Below are 21,527 nucleotides of genomic sequence, written 5' to 3'. Positions count from 1 at the left end.
GCTGAGTAGTATTCCATTGTGTATATATACCACATCTTCTTTATCCATTCGTCCCTTGATGGGCACTAGGGTTGCTTCCAAGTCTTGGCTATTGTGAATAACGCTGCAATGAACACAGGGGTGCATGTACCTTTACAAATTGGTGTTTTCAAGTTCTTTGGATAAATACACAACAGTGGAATAGCTGGATCATATGGCAGTTCTATCCTTGATTTTTTGAGGAATCTCCATACTGTTTTCCATAGTGGCTGCACCAGTTTGCACTCCCACCAGTAGTGTATGAGAATTCCCTTCTCTCCACGTCCTCTCCAACACATGTTGTTTCCTGTCTTGTTAATTATAGCCATTCTGACGGGCGTGAGGTGATATCTCATTGTAGTTTTGATTTGCATTTCCCTGATAGTTAGTGATTTTGAACATCTTTTCATGTGTCTGTTGGCCATCTGTATATCTTCTTTGGAGAAATGTCTGTTCAGGTCTTTTGCCCATTTTTTAATTGGGTTGGTAGTTTTTTTGTTGTTGAGATGCATCAGTTCTTTATATATTTTGGAGATTAAGCTCTTATCAGATGTATGGTTTGCAAATATCTTCTCCCAATTGTTAGGTTGTCTTTTCGTTTTGTTGATGGTTTCCTTTGCTGTGCAGAAGCTTTTTAGTTTGATGTAGTCCCATTTGTTTATTTTTTCTATTGTTTCTCTTGCCCGGTCAGACATGGTGCTTGAAAAGATGTTGCTAAGACCGATGTTGAAGAGCGTACTGCCTATGTTTTCTTCTAGAAGTTTCATAGTTTCAGGTCTTACATTCAAGTCTTTAATCCATTTGGAGTTAATTTTTGTGCATGGTGTAAGGTAAGGGTCTACTTTCATTTTTTTGCATGTGGCTATCCAGTTTTCCCAACACCATTTGCTGAAGAGACTTTCTTTTCCCCATTGTATGTTCTTGGCTTCTTTGTCAAAGATTAGCTGTCCATAGATGTGTGGGTTTATTTCTGGGCTTTCGATTCTATGCCATTGATCTGTGTGTCTGTTTTTGTGCCAGTACCATGCTGTTTTGGTGACTATAGCTTTGTAGTATATTTTGAAATCAGGGAATGTGTTACCTCCAGCTTTGTTCTTTTTTCTCAGGATTCCTTTAGTTATTCGGGGTATTTTGTTGTTCCATATAAATTTTAGGATTCTTTGTTCTATTTCTGTGAAAAATGTTGTTGGAACTTTGATAGGGATTGCACTGAATCTATAGATTGCTTTAGGAAGTATGGACATCTTAACTATGTTAATTCTTCCAATCCCAGAGCACGGAATATCTTTCCATTTCTTTATGTCTTCTTCAATTTCTTTCAGAAATGTTTTATAGTTTTCGATGTACAGATCTTTCACCTCTTTAAGTTTATTCCTAGGTATTTTATTCTTTTTGTTGCAATTGTAAATGGGATTGTATTCTTAATTTCTCTTTCTGCTACTTACTTGTTAGTGTACAGAAATGCAACTGATTTTTGTATGTTGATTTTGTATCCTGCAACTTTACCATATTCGTTTATTACTTCTAAAAGTTTTCTGGTGGATTCTTTAGGGTTTTCTATATATAAAATCATGTCATCTGCAAATAGTGACAGTTTCACTTCTTTCTTTCCAATTTGGATCCCTTTTATTTTTTTTTCTTGCCTGATTGCTCTGGCTAGGACTTCCAGTACTATGTTAAATAGGAGTGGTGACAGTGGGCATCCTTGTCTGGTTCCTGTTCTTAGAGGGATGGCTTTCAGTTTTTCACCATTGAGGATGATATTAGCTGTGGGTTTCTCATATATGGTCTTTATTACGTTGAGGTACTTTCCTTCTATACCCATTTTATTCAGAGTTTTTATCATAAATGGATGCTGTATCTTGTCAAATGTTTTCTCTGCATCTATTGAGATGATCATGTGATTTTTATTCTTCATTTTATTAATGTGGTGTATCACATTGATTGATTTGTGAATGTTAAACCATCCCTGCATACCTGGGATAAATAACACTTGATCATGGTGTATAATCTTTTTAACATATTGTTGTATGCGATTTGCTAGTATTTTATTGAGGATTTTTGCATCGATGTTCATCAGTGATATTGGCCTGTAATTTTCTTCATTTGTGTTGTCCTTGTCTGGTTTTGGTATCAGGGTAATGTCAGCTTCATAGAATGAGTTAGGGAGCTTCCCCCCCTCCTCAATTTTTTGGAAGAGTTTGAGAAAGATAGGTATTAAGTCTTCTTTGAATGTTTGGTAGAATTCACCAGGGAAGCCGTCTGGTCCTGGACTTTTCTTTGTGGGGAGGTTTTTGATGACTGTTTCGATCTCCTTACTGGTGATTGGTCTATTCAAATTCTCTACTTCTTCTTCATCCAGTTTTGGAAGGTATGATTCTAAGAATTTATCCATTTCTTCCAGATTGTCGAATTGGTTGGCATATAGCTTTTCCTAGTATTCTCTTATAATCTTTTGTATTTCTGAGGTGTCTGTTGTAACCTCTCCTCTTTCATTTCTGATTTTATTTATTTGTGCTTTCTATCTTTTTTTCTTGGTGAGTCTAGCTAAAGATTTGTCAATTTTGTTGATCTTTTCAAAGAACCAGCTCTCGGTGTTATTAATTTTTTCTATTGTTTTTTTTGGTCTCTATTTCATTTATTTCTGCTCTGATTTTTATTATTTCCCTTCTTCTACTGATTTGGGACTTTGTTCTTCTTTTTGCAGTTCCTTTAGGTGCATTGTTAGATTGTTTCTTTGAGATTTTTCTTGTTTGTTGAGGTAGGCCTGTATTGCTATAAACTTCCCTCTTAGAACCCTCTTAGAACCTATATATAGGTCTTGTTTTTTTATCCAATCAGCCACCCTATGCCTTTTAATTGGAGCATTTAGTCCATTGACCTTTAAAGTAGCTGTTGATAAGTATGTACTTACTGCCACTTTTTAACTTTTTTTTTTCTCAGTGTTTTAGTAGTCCTTCTCTGTTCCTTTCTTCTTCTATACAGAATTGATGGTCACTTTAGTTTGACCTCTGTCTGAAAGCTGTACTCTTTAACTCCCCTCCTCCCTCTTGTTTTTGATATCATATCTAATCTCTTTCTTGTGCATTTGTATCCATTATGTTCTTATCATGGAAATAGATAATTTTTCCTATTTGTGGTCTTCTCTGTTCCCCTTAAATCGGTCCCTTTAACATTTCTTGTAGCACTGGTTTCTTGGTGACAAACTCCTTTAATTTTTGCTTGTTTGGGAAATTTTGGATCTCTCCTTCCATTTTGAATGATAAACTTGCTGGGTAGAGTATTCTTGGCTGTAAGTTTTTTCCTTTTAGCACTTTAAATATATTGTGCCATTCTTTTCTACCCTGTAAGGTTTCTGCTGAGAAGTCAGCTGATAGCCTTATGGGTTTCCTTTGTATGTAACTTGACATTCTCTTGCGGCTTTTAGGATTCTCTCTTTATCTTTAATTCTGGACATTTTGATTATGATGTGTCTTGGTGTGGGCCTCTTTGGCTTTATCTTGTGTGGGGCTCTCTGTGCTTCCTGTACCTGGATGTCTGTTTCCTTCCTTAGGTTAGGGAAGTTTTCATCTATTATTTCTTGAAATAGATTCTCTGCCTCCTTGTCTCGTTCTACTCCTTCTGGGACACCTATAACATGGATGTTAGTGCGCTTGATGTTGTCCCAGAGGTCCCTTAGACTGTCCTCACTCTTTTTAATTCTTTTCTCTTTTACCTGTTCACCTTGGGTAATTTCTTCTAGTCTTTCGTCCAGCTCACAGATCCGTTCTTCTGTATCCTCTACTCTGCTTTTGAGTCCCTCTAATGAATTTTTCATTTCCAGTATTGTATTCTTCATTTCTGATTGATTATTTTTTATATCTTCCATTTCTTTGTTGACATTCTCACTGAGTTCATCTATTCTTCTCCCCAGATCAGTGAGCATCCTTAACACTCTTTGTTTGAACTCTCTGTCAGGTAGGATGCTTATTTCTGTTTCACTTAGTTCCTTTTCTGGGGTTTTGTCCTGTTCCCTTACTTGGAATGTATTCTTTTGCCTCCTCATTTTGCCTCTTTCCCTGTGTTTGTGTCTATGTTTTAGGTAGGTCAGCTACGTCTCCTGCTCTTGGATAGGTGACCTTATGTAAGTAATGCTTTAGGAGGCTTCCAGTGTGCTTCCCTCAGTTCTCAATGTTCCAGGGGTGACCCCTATGTGGGCTATGTGTGTCCTTCTGTTGTGGCCTGTTTGCTCTCCCTGTAGGCGCCCAGGGAGGCTGAGTTATGCTCATGGCCAGCTGTTGTAATGCTCAGCTGCTTGTAGTTTTTGTGGGCCCTTCAGTCTCTTTATGAGGTGTGGGGAGCCCCAGCACAGTTGGCTGCAAGTTCTAATACCACATTTGTGTTGCAGTATTTCTTTTAAGTGAGTAGGCCCCCAGCGTGGCAGGTTGTTAGGCTCAGGGCCTTACAATTGCTGTAAGCCTCTAGCCTATCAGGTCTCTTGTCAGCTCTCTGAGGATTGCAGCTGGGTGGGGCTGGCCTCAGGCACAGGAGCACCCAATTGTTTCAGGCTTTGGAAGGTGAGGCAAACCCACTATGTGGGTCTTTGAGAAACACAAGTCTTCTGCAGCTGACAAGCCCTGCCGCCCACAGGTCCACACACACAGTCAACACAGTCCTGCCCCATGTGCGTGCCCTGACCTCCCGAAGCTGACCCAGTCTCTCCACGGCGGGAGCCCCACACACTCCGCCACCGCCCCACACTCTCCACTGGCTCCTTGTGCACACCCTGCCCTGCTAGAGTCGGCTCAGTTGCCAGGCTGCAGAGAATCCAGTCACCAATATATTCAGGTCCACACGTTGCCTGAGGGCATGTTGTTGGGTGGGGCCAGTCTCTAGGGTGGGCTGCCTGCCCTGGCTGAGCTGGATTAAATCAGTGCTCTAGCGGGTGGGGCAGACCCTGGGGTAGCAGGCCTCAGGGAGAACTCCAATGGTGTCTGTGTCAGCACGCCCACACCAGGCCACAACAATGGCCGCCGCCAATGTCCCAGTCCCTGGAGAGGTCTCACCCCTCACCGAGATGCACTCAGGGCCTATTAGGTGAGTCTCCTTTCACCACAGCACTGTGCACCTTTCTTTCTGGTGATTTTAGGATGCTTTCTGAAACGGGTGAGTTTGGAGTGGGCTCTTTAAGAGCTGGTTTTAGTTTCTTTGTGAACCAGCTTTTCTGGGGGTACTCCCCAGTGTTTTAGTAGCAGGCAAAGTCAGATATTATGCCACTGGTCTCGACTGTACTGCGTCCACAAAATGCCCACAGCAGGGGCGTTCCCCGGCTCAGGGCCCCGCATCTCCAGGGAGGCTGCATACCTGTGGGCTGCTCCTGGCGGCCGTGCAGCTGGTGGCTTGTGAAGGCGGCGTTTTTCCTCTCCAGAAGGGAGTCTCTGCCTCTTCCACTTCAATCAGGATTGTCCGTTGTTGCAGGAGCTCCTCCCATCCAGTTTTCAGTTCTGTCTCAGGGGTAATTTTTCCACAAGTAGTTGCAAATTGGCTGTGTCCGCGGGAGGAGGCGAGTTCCGAGTCTGCCTCCGCCACCATGTTGAGTTCGTGAGTTCGCCCCCCGAACTCTGCATTTCTAACAAGCACCCAAGAGATGTCGTTGCTTCTGGTCTTAAAAGCGCATTTTCAGTAGCAAGGATTCAAGCAGTCTTTCCAAAGCTTGTCCTGTTTTAAGAGTCCCTGGGGGTGCTGATTTCCCACGCAGATTTCTAGGCTTTAAGCAGAAACTTCAGTTTGACCAGATCTAGGAAAGGCTACCTAACACCGTTTATAGGGTCTTGGTTCCTAACCAGGGGTCATTGTGACACCCCAAAGAGACACTTGGACATGTCTGGTGACATTTTTGGCTGTCACTATGGCAGGGTGGGGTGGTACGCCTTCCATTCAGTGGGTAGAGCTTAAATATGCTGCTAAACATCCTACAATGCACACGACAGCCCCTAATAATAAATTATTCATCCCCAAGTGCCAATCAGGCCAAGGTTGAGAAATCCTGGTTAACGTATATTAACCTGTTCCCTTCGCGTAGAATAAAGCTCCAATCCCTATAATAGCCTGCAGGTCCCTCCATGCTATGCTTGTTTTCCTAGCCTGTCTGCAACTACTTTACCTCTCTGTTCCTCTGTTCCAGCCGCACTGGATTGCTTCTGACTCAGATGCTTGCCCATCCCTAAAGTGTGCTACTCCATAACCCTGCACGACTCCTCTCTCCTTCCACCTTCATATTCATTTTTTCTTCTTATACCCAGTCACCATGCACTAAAGAGTCAATTCCACAGTGTCATAATGTTTGCACTTTTGGTTTTGGCTGCATCCCCAGTGCCTAGAATTTGGTTAATGAATTAGTCAGTGTGTGTCTCAGGTGAATTTTTTTTTTTTGATTGGGCAAATTTGGGCAATGCTGCTGTATAATAAGGACATTTCTTGGTGAAAAGAAATACCAAAGTAGCTGCTAATAACCAGAACTGTAGCACCATGTTCAAGAGTCATTCCAATAAACTCAATGGAGTATGGCTGAAATACAAGGGGTTCTTGTCAGCACAGTCAGGTGCGCAAGGAAGCCAGGCTCTAGAAGGCAAGGGTGGGCTGAACCAGATGTGTTGAGAAGGAGGAAGAGCCAAGCAGCATGTCCCGCTTGACTAGTTGTACCTGAGACACGTGAAGAAAGGGAAAGAGAGCTAAGATGGGTTCAATAAGACGAACAAGACTGTTTTATGAAGAAGAAAGGAAGATATGCAAATTGGTATTTAGGGAAGACCCCCCGCCCCCCGGAAACAGATTATCATAAAATAGCGATGCTTCTATTAAATAATTACCCACATTGTACATTTCAGCATATCTTCCAAGGGTGCCTCAGCAGTCTGACTCAGGAAAGGAACACCATTTTCCCACTAAATGGCATGGTGTTTGGAAACTCTCTGAGGTGGCAAACAGCGCAGACAAAGAACAGATAAACAGGAAATGTGAATGGGAGAGGCAACTCTGCACTTTATCTCAAATTTTCTCACTAGAAATTCTTACCCCTTGGAGCTTCCTTTCAGCCCGTGCTTGCCTTTGAGAATCCTTTAAACACGTCCATGTGGAGAGAAAAAGAAACATATTTTAAAAACCTGACCTATTCCTTGACCTTCCTAATCCTTCTGGCAACCTCTGGAAACATTTAGGAATACAAATAGATATGGACAGGACTAGCTATGACATCCTACATATGTCAGAGAGGGCACCTTCCAGAAAGAAAGGTCCACTGTTTCTTTTGCTGTTTGCCTTTGGTTTCTTGTTCCTGTGTTGGTGTTTTTCGGTTGGTTTCTGTTTGTTCTTTGTTTCAATTTCAGACTGTATATTTGTTTTACTAACTGATGGACCCACTATTCCTGTGGTGATATTTTAGTCAGTCAGCCTCTGGACATAGTCCTTTATCAAAACCTTTATTATCAATTAAATAGGAATTGCTTTTTTCATCACTCTCTTGAGTTTTACCTCTTGCCATGTTTGAAGCAAAAGCCCGTGTCGGCAACGCTGAATCATATGCCAGCCCTCCTCAGGTTGTATGCACTCAATGACAGGACAAGACTCAGCACTCTGCAGAATGACCTGATTTTTCTTGTTCTCTTACAGTAATACACTAGAAAATATATTACACTCCAATATACCATGAACTTGTCCAAGGATGCATTATGAAGAAAGTGTGTTCTATAAGATTCCTACTATCCAGGCTTGGTCTGTGTTCAATGAACATTGATTCAGCACATGTGATGTGTCCACAACAGCCTAACCTCAACGTTTAGCAGGGAACAGACAGACTCAGTGCATGATCCAGGGAGGGATCTTCCAGAAAAAAGAGGCAGAATACAAACAAGCTAGCCAGTAGCTGCCATATGTATCACCTGTTTCTAAATCTAGGATGAAAAATCAATCAAGATGAGAACGTGCAGCGTACTGGCAGGGGAATCCGATTTCAGAGGGGGCACTGTATCTATAAGGAAGGGTTCTGAGCAAAGCTCCGATAATAGTTGGAAGAGTGACTTACATATGTATCTCCGGGAGGAACATGGTAGGAAGTGAGAACAGAAAAAACAAAGATGTTTTGAAAGGTCAATTTGGTTGTATCTATCAAAATTCTAACCGTGTGTTCACTTTGATGAGGCATTTCTATATATCAAAATTTTAAAATAAGTGACACGTATAAAAATCATTCACTGGTTTGTTTACGATGTTGGGATACTTAAAAGATAAATTTAACAATCTGGTAGCTATGGCACATTCAAAATGGAAAAGGTAAGAAATTAAAACAGTATGTTAGATCTCTATGAATTAAGGTATGAATAATTTCTAAAAAGATCACTATGTGAGAAAAACAAAAATGCGATTCTCTTTATATTTTGTTTCTGATGTTATGACTGTGAAAATCAAAGACTGAAATCTAATATGTTACTAGGTCTGTGTGTTAATGAAAATGCATGTTATGTATGATGTAGAATTTATACCAAGATGTTGGGAGTACCTAATGTGGGTCAGGGGCAGAAACGAGCCAGTTGGCATAGGAAATATTTTCATATGAACTCATATGCTCGTGTATGTACAGATGTCTTTGTCACATTTGGGGATTTAGGTTATGCTGACCCCATAAAATGAGTAGGACTGTCTTCCCTCCTCATCTCTTTCTGAAAACTTTGTCTAAGGTTTGTGGTCTTGGCATGTTTGAAAGAATTCACTAGTCAAATCCTCTGGACCTGCAACTTCTTGATGGAAAATTCTATGATGGCAGATTCAATTTTTTTAATAGATAGAACACTATGGAAATTTTTCGTTTCATCTTACGTCAATTTTGGTACCATATTTTCAAGAAATGTGGCCAATCATGCAAAGTGTTCAATTTATTGACATAATTTTGTTTCTATTATTCTCTTACAAATCCCTTCATTTCAGTAGGATTTGTAGTCATAATCCCTTTTTCCTTCACACACACACATATGCCCATATTTCACAATGTTCAACTATTTATGCCAGGTCTTGCCTTTCAACATTTTTTAAGATATTCAGGTTATATTCATCTCCCACACTTTCTATTCGGTAGCCTATGTGTATATCCACCCACTCAATCCAGCATTTCCAGACACAATCTGATGACCAGATACAGAACTCCGAATGCATACACTCTTTTATGCCAAAGGGAGAATTCAAACACTGCACTTGACATCTCCATTACTTCCAGCTAAAGCCATAGAAGTCTTCATTATTGATGCCATTGACATTTGCAAACTGTAGCCCATTTGGAGGCCATGTCTGTTTCAGTAACTAAAACATTATTTGTTCTGTTAAATATTGCTTAGCTCTACTTTATTTTCCCACTGTATGGACCATATCTCTGGATTTTGGCCCAAACGTTGGAATAAAGTCTATATTCAGAGTGCTAGATGTCTTAGATGATAAAGACCTCGTGTATCATGGATAGCTGATCAATATGCTCTACCTGCTACAGTGGGAATGGCCATTTTTTAGAACTCCTAGTATCTTCTGCTTTTGGAAGCACAATGCAATGGCCCATGTTGTGTAGATCTTGTGTTCTGTGTTTGCAGCTGCAGCTCCCTAACTGAATTCTCAATGGTATTGTTTCTCTAAGCACTCCACTCACGTTATAACACTGGGGGTTGACTATGTCTTAGATGCTGCCCCATCTTTGATTACTACTGGTCCTACAATAAGGAAATATCAGTTTTTCCACTCAACTTCACGGTGATGGTGGTGTGATAGTACTGATTTTCCCTCAGTTTATGGCATTTTAGACTCTCTCTGTGTAAATCCTACTGAGGTGCACACATGTTCCTTTCCCTGTGAGTATAAGATGCTTCCTAGGGACTTTTTTCTTGACCAGACTCCCTCATCCCATGACAGTAATATATCCATAACCCTCCCTTCCTCCCCATGCTGGTTTAGACCCTTTGTCCCTCTCCCTTTGACACAACGAGGGCTTCTCTATTTAATCTTGATCAGAATTCTCTCTGATAGGACATCAGTTCTATTAAATGCACATCTTCCTGGATAGCTGCATTTAAAGTGAATATTTGCTGTTGTTGCTTTAAATTAAGCAACTTTCTGCACAGACATAGATGTATGAAGTACATAGTAAATCCATTTATTTAAACACTGAGAAATCCAATAACATCATACAGGACATGAATGGTGACTGGGAGAGATGAAACGGAAAGGCAAATATGTTCATGAAGTGAGAAGGGTGAAGTTAGACAGGAACAAGAAATGTTTTCTTCAGATTTTTGGTCTTGATTCCACAGAAGAGATGATAGGCCTGGTCCCCAATGACACGTTCTGTAGGTGAGGGAAACAGGATAAAGGTTGAGTTGACTGTATGACAGCCTGAGAGGAGTGAGTCTCAGGAAGTAGGATGTCGAGGATTAGAGGAGATTTCAGTTAACCCAGTGGACAAACTGTATGTGGAACTTAATGTTCTCCATCTCTATGGTATGAGAGGATCCATTTGGAATTTTCCCAGGATGGACACATGGTGGGAACTTTCATGGTTAGGACACATTCCAGGAGATTCATGATTCAGGATGCATTTCATGGGGAAGGCCTATTTAAAAAAGATTTACAGGATCCATGATTCAGTTAGATTCCTCTCCTCTAATTCCAAAGGGTCTGTGTCTTCAAGACATTATATACACCCTGGAAGCTAAAGTTTTCTTTGATTTTCTGCTTCATTTCTTCTCAACAGACAAAAAGAAGGCATGTTGGATCATAGATCAATGTCATTTTCTGAGGCTACGTCATTTTGGTTAGTTAAAGATCACACTTTAAGGAAACCATCTTCTGAAGGAGAATATAATTGAATGCATGTTTGAAGAGTGTGGTTGGAAGGCTTCCAAAGTGGCTGTCATGATTATGTAAAATTCACCTTGTGATTGCAGGAATGGTGAGTTCTCTTTAAGCCCAATTCTCCTGGAGAGGTGACATGTGTGAACAACCACAATCTCAGGACTAAGTGGAAAACTAATTATTTTTCCAGTTATCCCCACCAATTTCTGGCAATTCTTGCTTCTTTCTAAATGTGTTTCACTTGCATGGTTCTTGCTTGATAATGTTTTGTCACCAAAATAGCCTCAGCGTTAATCAACTCAACTAACTGGCAATTTAAGAGGGCTCAGAAGAAGCAAAATATCCTTATGTAATAGAAAAAATGTGTTCTGGTGACATAATTTAAGTTATCGGGACAAAAAGAGTTACTCAAAAAATTTGGCCCATTTGAAGTCACAACGTGTGCTTATAGAATAACCTGACATAGCAGCCTTAATAATGGGTCAGTTTTACTTACAACATTTAGGAGATGTCCAAGTCCCTGTTTTCATTAACGTGAAGGACAGTGGTCTGAGGATGAAAAAAAAGAAAACAGGAGAAAGAGTGCCAGTGGTCAGTACTATTTGTCAATATTTTTAAGCATTATTTTTTTCTTATATAAAAGATTTTATAAAAGATAATTTATGGAAGAGGAAATTTAAAATGAAACAATTTGTTTCCCAATAGTATATTTACATAACAGGTAAATGATGTATTCAGGAAAAAAATATAGTCACATTACCAACTGTGAGGAGATTCACAATATTGTCCTCTGGAATCCCCTTTTCTCTAGTCGCCTTCTTGAACTTCTCAATGTCGTTCCATTCAACGTAGTATCCTTTGCCTGAAAATCACCGTGCAGAAAGCAGAAATTCGCCTGTTAGAACTCCCAGGAATTTCTGGATCCATGAGTGAGAAAAATGAATGTGCAAATCAGTTCTTCGTGTGGAATAATTTAACAGAGTCTCAGATAGTTAACATTCACCATGTCACAGTGACAGCTGCCTGACCTAGGTCGATAGGAGGAATGAATCCCAGCCCAACTCTCCCACATCAGCAGGACTCCAAGGACACATCAGGAGCTCCATGAATTTTGGGCCCAAGGATCCAGAATAGCTCATCTGCTGCCTCTCTGTCAACTTCTTGGAACCCATACCTGACATTCTTGCCTTGTGCTGGACCCAAATAACCTGGAAACTTGATTCTCACCTCCAGAGATACTTTAGCCCTGCTGCAAGTAGTAATGGGAGACAACATTTTCTTTTAGTAAACCACAGGTCTACCCATACATTTTCCAAATAGAAACCTATTATCCCCAAGGCTAAAACACACCCTCCGTGCCCCTCTGTGGCTATTCTGGGGTTGAAATTCTCAATTTCATGAGGACAATGCATTGGAAGGGTTAAACATGATCAATGGAAGGACTAAACATGATCAAGGTTCATTCTAAAACCTTCAGGTTCAGGCTTAGATTGTATTTGAAAAACTGTCATAAAAAGAAGGAATTGAGGTCAACTTCAATACAGACATGGCTTAAAATTAGGTGACACGTTAAGAAATTATTTCTAGTAAATCTCAGTTGTTATGGGAATTATTTTTAAAGGCCTGATGATCTGGTACCTCCCATCCCTACCATCTCTTCTTTTCACCTTTCTTTGTAGATTATGTTCCAGGGTCCTAAATGCAATGAACACAAAGACCTAGACGTTGTATACTTAGCAATGAATGATGTCAATACATACTGAGTTTCTTTTTTTTTTTTTAATTTTTTGTTTATTGCAGTAACATTGGTTTATGACATTGTAAAAATTTCAGGTGTACATCATTGTACTTCTATTTCTGCATAGATTACATCATGTTCACCACCAAAATACTAATTACAACCCATCACCACACACATGTACCGAATTATCCCTTTCACCCTCCTCCCTCCCCGCTTCCCCTCTGGTAACCACCAATCCAATCTCTCTCCCTATGTGTTTGTTTACTACTCAGCCATAAGAAACGATGAAATCCAGCCATTTGTGACAATATGGATGGACATTGAGGGTATAATGCAAAATGAAATAAGTCAGAGGGAGAAGGTCAAATACCGTATGATTTCCTTAATACTGAGTTTCTGAATAAACATACTGACAATGGAAATGTTCTATGACAGTGACGATGGAAATATGGTCAGGATGTGACACATACCAAGCAACGTTGTTATGTGAGTGACCTTGCCATTTGTGTCCACGTTGGTAAGGGATCCTACCAGAGCGTGGTCTGAGGCGTGAAGGATGTGGAATTCAACTTTACCTGCATCTATGAGAGGGAGAGAAGACATATATGTAGGTAGCCTTAGCTTCATTAATTTCTTGTTGATGAGCTTCATCAAGGCTTACTTAACATTGATAATAATAAACACTAAATTGATCTTTGTCTCACTCCAACAGTACGGCAAATGTTAACACGGATTTTTACAGCAGGAAAGCAGGGAAGGATTTGCCTTATTGCTATCATTTTATCCAACTAAACATTGCCCATTTTCTAGTCTTACTGAAATGTTTTCTAAAACATGTGTTCTAATGGAGCCAACGTTGCTTTAAATAGCATGAACCTGTTGTTATATGGCATATTATCAAACAAAGTTTAAAAACTCTTTGCATTTCCCTGATCCAAAAACTGAATTGGTTTCTCTTTAGGACTGAAATCAATTTATCATTGAAAACATTGTGTAACTCTGTACTGAGTACCTACTCTGTACCAGGCAACTTTCTAAACATTTCATACTAACTGTTGCATTTCCTCTGCCCCTTGATCTAGGTGTATTACTTAACAAATTTATAGCTGTCACGTACTTAACAAAACATAATTTGGAATGAAATCAATTGTGCTTGTGAGGATAAGTAGGTGGTGACAATCTAAACACTTAATTCAGATCCCACCTGGAGACCACACCTCCATCTCTCTGGATGTGCCCATCCACTCCGCCATGTTTATAGGGAAAAGAATAAGTGCCGATCTACTTTGCGTTATCAATGAACCCTCTAACATTCATTCTCTCTTCTAGCCGTAACATAGCAACTTGCTTGAATCACTCATTGGGATTTGATTTAAAACTGTGCCAATTTGTGTTTCCACTGAAATATCATTAGTCTGCTATGCCAAAGATAAGCGGCAGCTGAAGCAACTTCAAAGTTTCATATATATTTACAAAGGAGGGTTTTGCAGAAAGTCGCGCTAAATAGGTTTATAAAGGTAATGCAGGTTATGGAGACAACGAAAATAAATCTATCTTCTGAGCCTCACATTGCTGTGAAGGCCACTGCTGCTATTGTGCTTGTTATGGTTACACGATATTTTCTACAAAGCAGAAGCTGGGGAGATTGCAATTCCTCGTTCCCAAGAGGCCTGTACAATAAGGCCAGGTCACTTCCCTTCTCTCCCTCCTTAAGTTGCCATATCAAATCCAAGTAAAAAGGACTACAAGAATGGAGAAAATTATAGGAAAGATGGTAGAAAACATTGATGATTCAGACAAAGGAACAAATAACATAGGGATAACCAAAATGAAAACACACTTTTCCAAAAAATTTGTTGGTAATATAAAAGGAGAGATAGTGATGAATGTGTAGGACAAAATGTCAGGCATATGTTTAACTTATTTGTATATTCATGGCATAGCCACTCTGCTAGTTCTTACGTTAGGCAAAGATTGAAACCACAGATTTACTACATTTAAATTTTCATCAAATATTAAGGCACTGGGCCATTTGAAATTCGTAATGTTGTTTGGGGTCATTAAAAAGAACTTAGAAGGGCCAGCCCTGTGGTGTAGTGGTGAAGTTGGCACGCTCTGTTTTGGCGGCCTGAGGTTCACCCATTTGGATACCAGGCATGGACCTAGTCACCGCTCATCAAGCCATGCTGAGGCGGCATCCCACATAGATGAGGTACAACTCTACAACTATGATACACCACTGTGTACTGGGGCTTTGGGGAGAAAAAGGAAAAAAGAGGAAGATGGGCAACAGATGTTAGCACAGAGCCAATCTTCCTCAACAAAAAGAAAAAAAAGAACTTAGAGATATAAATCTTAACCAACATCTCCATTGCTTTTAAGAGAAGCTGTGGTTATGAAGAAATGTGCTTGGGGTTGAAATTACTATGACTTGTTTGGGATTTAAGTAAAACAAACCATACCTTGAATGATTAAGATCTTTTAAGATTAGTTTTGAAAATGTTCTTTTAAAGCAAAATGACATTGATATTTAAACTCAAGAAAGACCATTAAGTGTTAGTTCCTAAGATCATTTTAAATTATCTCGAAACACTTGCACATACCTAAGAACTTTATGAGATAAAAGTTCTCAGCACATGCTGTCAGTCAGTCATTGAATAACACTCACAATTGGGAGGAGTCATCCACATTCTATGATTTAACCCTTAGCACGTGACAAAATAAAGTGATTGGAAAATTTAGGGACTTTGCCTGGTCACACTTCTAATTATTAATAGACTAGAATTCAGATATATGGAGTTCTGAAAAGAATTTGAGGCCAAAGTTTCAACCCTTCAGTAAAATGCTCATACTTACAATCACTAGTGTAAACATTTTCTGCTATTTTTCTTGCCACGGAAGTTTTTTCTATGCATTGTCCATTGACCCTTAAAAAGAAAACATCTTGAAGTTGATCAAGAAAAACAATAAAAATTTGATCTATAATTAGGACTTTCTTTGTTTCACCCTCATCTGACCCTGTGTAAGCTATGATTCTAGTGCCTATAAACACTGACTTTCAAAAGAGAAGACATAAGTTGTCCAAGATCAAAGAACTCTAGGTGGTTAGAATGTCTTTGTTGACACACGGGGTCAGAGCAGCAGATCCAAGGACCAGCTACAGAGACAAAACAGGTCATGTTGAAAGCCAGGGAATATGGAGAAAGGCAAAATTTTAGAGAAGAAGGAGGAAAAATACAAGCCCTTGCTTGAAACGTTTTCTTGAAACTGAGAGAAATAGCTATCAAGACAGACTTTAGGGCTTCTTGCAGCCCTGGCAAAGATCTCTTAGGTAATATAATAGACAAAAAAGCACAACAAATATGAGAAAAAAAAATATGAGTTGTATGAAATCAAAACAGAAACTTCTTATGTGAAAACACGTTAAAGAAAATTAAATAGCAACTCACAGGTATGTATTCAAACACCACACACACACAAGAGCAAGCACACAAACACACGTGATCTGCATATTTTATATATGGAAATTATATACACACAATATATATTATGATTACATGTATATGTCACATATATAACAAGTCTTTGTGCATCTCTGTGTGTATGTACACGACAATGAACATGTATTTGAAATATATGAAGAATGCATACAACACAAATGTTACAAGGGGAAATAACGCAATCAAAATTGAATAAATTATTGAATATTATTAAATATGCATAAATACTATGATGCATCAATTCCACTCCTACCCAAGAGAAGTGAAAATACATGTCAACACAAAGACAGTACAGAGCTATTTACATGAAACTTATTGAAAATAACCACAATTTGGAAACAACATTGTCCAGCAACTGGAATACGTACGGTTTTCATATATGCAAAAAAGGACTTTCACTTGGCAATGAAAAAAGTGAATACTTGTATATGCAGCCACAGGGATAAACTTGTAAGGCATTATGCTGAGTGAGAGAAGCAGCGGAAAAAGATACATAGTTTATAATTCCATTGTATGAAGATCTAGAACAGGCGAGAAAAAGCAGATCAGTTGTTGTCTATTAATTCACAGTGGACATTTATGGCCAGGGAAAGAAACGGAACTTTCTGCTGTGATGGAAAAAGGTCTATATCCTGACTGTGGCAGTAGTGACACAAGGGCAAACATACGTCAAAACTCATTGAACTACACCTTTCAAAACGGTGCATGTGATTCCATGGAAATACACTTCGATCAAGTCAACCTCAATAAGCATGGCCACAGGCAAAGTGAATTAAACATAGGACACAAAAATTGTAAATATGACAAATAAGATAATCCGATATTCTTTAAAAAGTTACTGAAAGCTGACCGGTGTCACTATTGGGATAAGATATGCGCGTGTGTGTGTATAATTTGATTATCTGTAAACAATCAGTCGTATATTATATATGATATATAATCAATTATCTCTATTTTATCAAGCATAACTCTCTTATTCTTGTTTCTTAATATTTGATTCCTTCAAAATATGTGTCTGTATTTGCATGAGTGTTTGTAAGTGATGCGAGAGAGAGAGATTCTTGAATCCCACTTATGTCTTTGGAAATTAGGTCTTTGGAAATAGAGTTCATTCAATTTCTCCTAATAAGTGATTTCTTATATCTGTGCTTTCTTTATTTTCATGGGAAAAATTGTACCCCCTTTCACATTATTTCCAGTTTCTTCCCATTCCCAACAGATTAATAACTTTCTCTCCTTACTTTCAGCCCACTTTTTGCAACTTTCTTCTAGCCAGTAAGTGTGCTCGGGTATTTATAAGTATGGAAATGTTTCCTTCAAATCTTCTGTTTCCTCCTCAAGTTGCTTCTCTGCAAATTTCCTCTGTCTTCATAATATCCATCTTTTTGAAATCTTAAGCTATCCTTACCTCTCAATGTGATTATATTTGGATTTAAAAGACAGCACAAAGTAAAAATTAACATTTTAATTTCTACCTACAATATAAATATGCATTTTAATCTTATGGGGAAGAGATCTCTTATCAGCAGGTGATGCTTTTGGATACCCTACATTTCACTGATATAAATAATTTCTCCTCCTTCATTTCTTTACCCTAGGAATCTTCTGCTTAAACTTAAATGGTAGTATTTAAACAACTGTTGTTTCTGGAAAATATCATCAACATAAGTGACTACATATGGTATTACTAATTAGCAATAATTTCAAATATGTGTCTGTGAGAGAGAGAGATATTGATCTGTAACTCCTAAAATATTTTCTTTTGGCTTAAGGCCATTTCTCTGGATCTATATGGTCAAGTTGAAACCTCAGAATGAAATTTGAGAATCAAAGCCTTGTTTCTTCCGTATGTCCTGAGTTCATAGGGAAAGCACAATCAGAAAGAAGGAGACTTTGACTGCTTCTGCATACTTCAGTACATACCCATTTCTAGTGGGGAAAGTTAAAACTAATACTTTCACATTTAAGATTCCTCAGAATTCACTCCGATTTTCTTTCTCAATCTCAACTTGTACAATCACCTCCATATATCTTTTACACAGTTCCCCAGCCCTATTCATTATTTCCTGAACACATTTTTTTAAATAACTGGATGTCTCTGATTATGCCAATATTTCTCCCTTTTCCTACTTCTTTGTCTGAGAAGCCCATTCCACCATTCCACCTTCAAAAGCATGCTATACATGTCATGTCCCTTGTGTAACTGTTTAGATTCCTGCATTGCCATCATTTTTCATTTTTTCGTGTTCTCTTTCCACCTCATCCATACCGTTATTATAGAATTTCATACACAGTATTGTTATTAGTTTAAAATCAGTATCCCTGACACTATTTTGACCAATGAAGGCAAAAAATAAGAGACAATTTCTTCATTTTTTTTTTTGATGAGGAAGATTGGTCGTGAGTTAACATCTGTTGCCAATCTTCCTCCTTTTTTTACTTGTTCTTGCTTGAGGAAGATTAGCCCTGAGCTAACATCTGTGCCAATATGTCGCCACAGCATGGCTTGATGAGTGGTGTATAGGTCCGCGCCCTGGATCTGAACCAGTGAAACCCCGGGCCACCAAAGCGGAGTGCGCGAACTTAACCACTATGCCACTGGGCTGGCCCTTTCATCTTTTTTTTATATTAGTGACTTTTATAAAAATTTAAAAATACACGTATTTATGTAAAATATACCTAATTACAAGAATACATAAAAACAAAAAAAGAAACTCAGTAGAAACATTAGAATAGTTACCCTTATTGGGAAGAATGATGGTTGTGGAGTTTGAAAGAAAATAGTATGAAAATTGTACAAAATAAAAATGAATGTATAATGGAGCAAACCACATTGGAGATAATAGTTGTATATTTGAAAAACAAATGCCGTAAATTACCTTAACCGTAAAATTCCTAGAAGAAAACATAGGTAAGAAGCTCTTTGACATCAGTCTTAGCAATATTTTTTGGATCTGTGTCTTCAGACAAGGGCAATAGAAGAAAAAATAAACAAATGAGACTACATCCAACTAAAAACCTTTTGCACAGAGAAGGAAAACATCAGTAGAACAAAAGGGCGACTATGGAATGGGAAAAGATATTTGCAAATGATATATTAAATAAGGGGTTAATACCCAAAATATGTAAAGATCGTTTACAACTCAACACCAAGAATCAGACAATCCAATTAAAAACTGGGCAGAAGGCCCGAATAGACATTTTTCCAAAGAAGACATATAGATGGCCAAAACACACGTGAAAAGATGCGCACCATCACTAACCTACAAGGAAACGTAAATGCAAACCATAAGAAACTCATCGAAATCAATATCAAAAAAGTAAACAATCCAATTTGTTGCTTTGGGCAGGGGCCTTGAACACACATTTTTCCTAAAAAGACATACAGATGGCCAACAGACACATGAAAGGATGCTCAACGTCACTCATCCTCAGGGAAATGCAAATCAAAAGCACATTCTCACACCTGTCAGAATGGCTGTTAGCAAAAAGAAAACAAATAATAAGTGTTGGTGAGGACGTAGAGAAAAGGGAACCCTCGTGCACTCTTGGTGGGAATGTAAACTGGTACAGCCACTAGGGAATACAGTATGGAAGTTTCTCAAAAAATTAAAGAGAGAACTACCAAATGATCCAGGAGTTCCACTTCTGGGTATTTATCTGAAAAAAATGAAAACACCAGTTTGAAAATATATATGCACCCGTTTGTTCATGGCAGCATTATTTACAATAACCAAGATGTGGAAACAACCCAAGTGTCCACGTGTAGATCAGTGGATAAAGAAGATGTGGTATATATATGCAGGGGAATATTAGTCAATCATAAGAAAGAATGAAATGCTGTCCTTTGTAACAATATGGGTGGATCTAGAGGGTATTATGCTAAGTGAAATTAGTCATTTGAGGTCTTCATAAAATGCCTGTAATATTATGAGCAATCCATAAATAATCTTTGAAGCAACGAAGGCTTTTAATTTAGTAAAGATTGCAATTTACTATGAGTAAATTCTTCAGGGTAGAGATCATTTTGTGTTCTACACCTGCTCACACTCTTTGGGATCACAGTTCCCCTAAATCCCCTAAGTGAATGACCTTTTTCAAATTCTCTGTGAAAGATTCAAGCAGCCTCTTGGCTGCTTTTGTCCTCTTTTCTTTAATGAGATGATTTCAATGGAGTTTCTGTGACTCTTTGCCCTCCAAGCAAATGCTCCAGGACATTCTCTAGAGGATGGTAGTAGAACTGACACGACCCCTCCAAAGACCCTTCTAAGCACAGAGCTCAGAGAGCCACGCTCTTGAACATAATCCAGATATTTCAACACAAACATGGAATTCAGACAGACCCTCTCTCACGGTCGAGCATTTATATTTATATTTTTTTGTTCTGTGTTATTTTTACTTACACGACAAAAAACTTGAAGGTGATTTTGTTATATGCATTCTCAAAATCAATTCTACGGAGAAAAGCCTTGAATGGCGCGTTGTCACTCATCTTCGCTCTGTCACTGGATGCCATATAAATGGATTTCCACTCTCCTGAAACCTAAAAGCAAAGTTCCCATTATAAATTTTAGTTATTCTTTCTTTTAATTTTCTCTGACATCATCCATCATGAGTTTTCCTTCCATTTTACATCAGCACAAAACTATCTATCTCTACTAAACGAAGCAGGATTTATAAAACAATGTGAAAACCCAAGTCAATGGTAAAAAAGAAAGGGTGGTAAAAAAGAAAGGGGGATATTTGCGAAACAGATGAAGGTCTGTTTTCAAAGCAGAACTCCAACCCAACGGTTCTCTGCCTGGTTCTTCTTGCCTTATACAAGTACACTGCAAAAGCATAAATATCTAATTAATAAATAATATAGACAATACAGAGACAATATATGACCAGTACTGTAGAAATGTGTCAAGAGCCAATTAAAAGCGTGATTCTGGGTTGGAGGTAGGCTTAGGTGCATAGAAATTTGAATACACATCTAACAACCCAAAAGGGACACACACACACACACACACCACCAAGACTCCTCCCAGATCTGCCGACCCCTCGTACCAGTGCTGGGATCCGCGTTGACTGGGCAGCACAAACGAGACCAAGTACAAGGCTCAGCGGCAGAATCTTCATCTCGCTGGCCCTTGTCTCTCCTCTGGAGAAACTGAGAGCGTGCTGGTTGTTGGAGAGAATTTGAGTATGTGTCACTTTGTATAGTATTGGTCAGTTGGCACAACAAGTAATGAACCAATGGTTATTCATCTCAAGATCTTGGTTACATATGACTCATAAGGTCTTGGTTGGCAGTGATGAAATTGATGGCATTCTATTATTTTAATAATGGGATTAGCTTTACGAGAAGCTTGAGTTGAGCTGGACATTTGATCTTAGAATAAGCGAGAGATCACAAGATA

The 21,527-nt window shown here is 38.8% G+C and overlaps 1 protein-coding gene across 1 annotated transcript; it reads right to left on the bottom strand.

Annotated features, from left to right (window-relative positions):
• Nucleotides 1-10,167: 10,167 nt before the first annotated feature.
• LOC131400693 (odorant-binding protein-like) lies at nucleotides 10,168-21,279 on the bottom strand. The gene is made up of 7 exons (XM_058535382.1): nucleotides 21,175-21,279; nucleotides 20,526-20,665; nucleotides 15,479-15,549; nucleotides 13,093-13,203; nucleotides 11,642-11,743; nucleotides 11,378-11,430; nucleotides 10,168-10,374 (listed from the first exon to the last, which is right to left on the bottom strand). Exons 1-6 carry the CDS (start codon nucleotides 21,244-21,246, stop codon nucleotides 11,411-11,413), a joined length of 516 nt encoding a protein of 171 aa, XP_058391365.1. The 5' UTR covers nucleotides 21,247-21,279; the 3' UTR covers nucleotides 10,168-10,374; nucleotides 11,378-11,410.
• Between the last annotated feature and the right edge of the window lie 248 nt (nucleotides 21,280-21,527).

This window comes from Diceros bicornis, chromosome X (assembly GCF_020826845.1).
Source record: "Diceros bicornis minor isolate mBicDic1 chromosome X, mDicBic1.mat.cur, whole genome shotgun sequence".
NCBI classification, from domain to species: Eukaryota; Metazoa; Chordata; class Mammalia; order Perissodactyla; family Rhinocerotidae; genus Diceros; species Diceros bicornis.
Note: the sequence above shows the minus strand (reverse complement) of the source record. Positions and strands in the feature narration are given on the sequence as shown.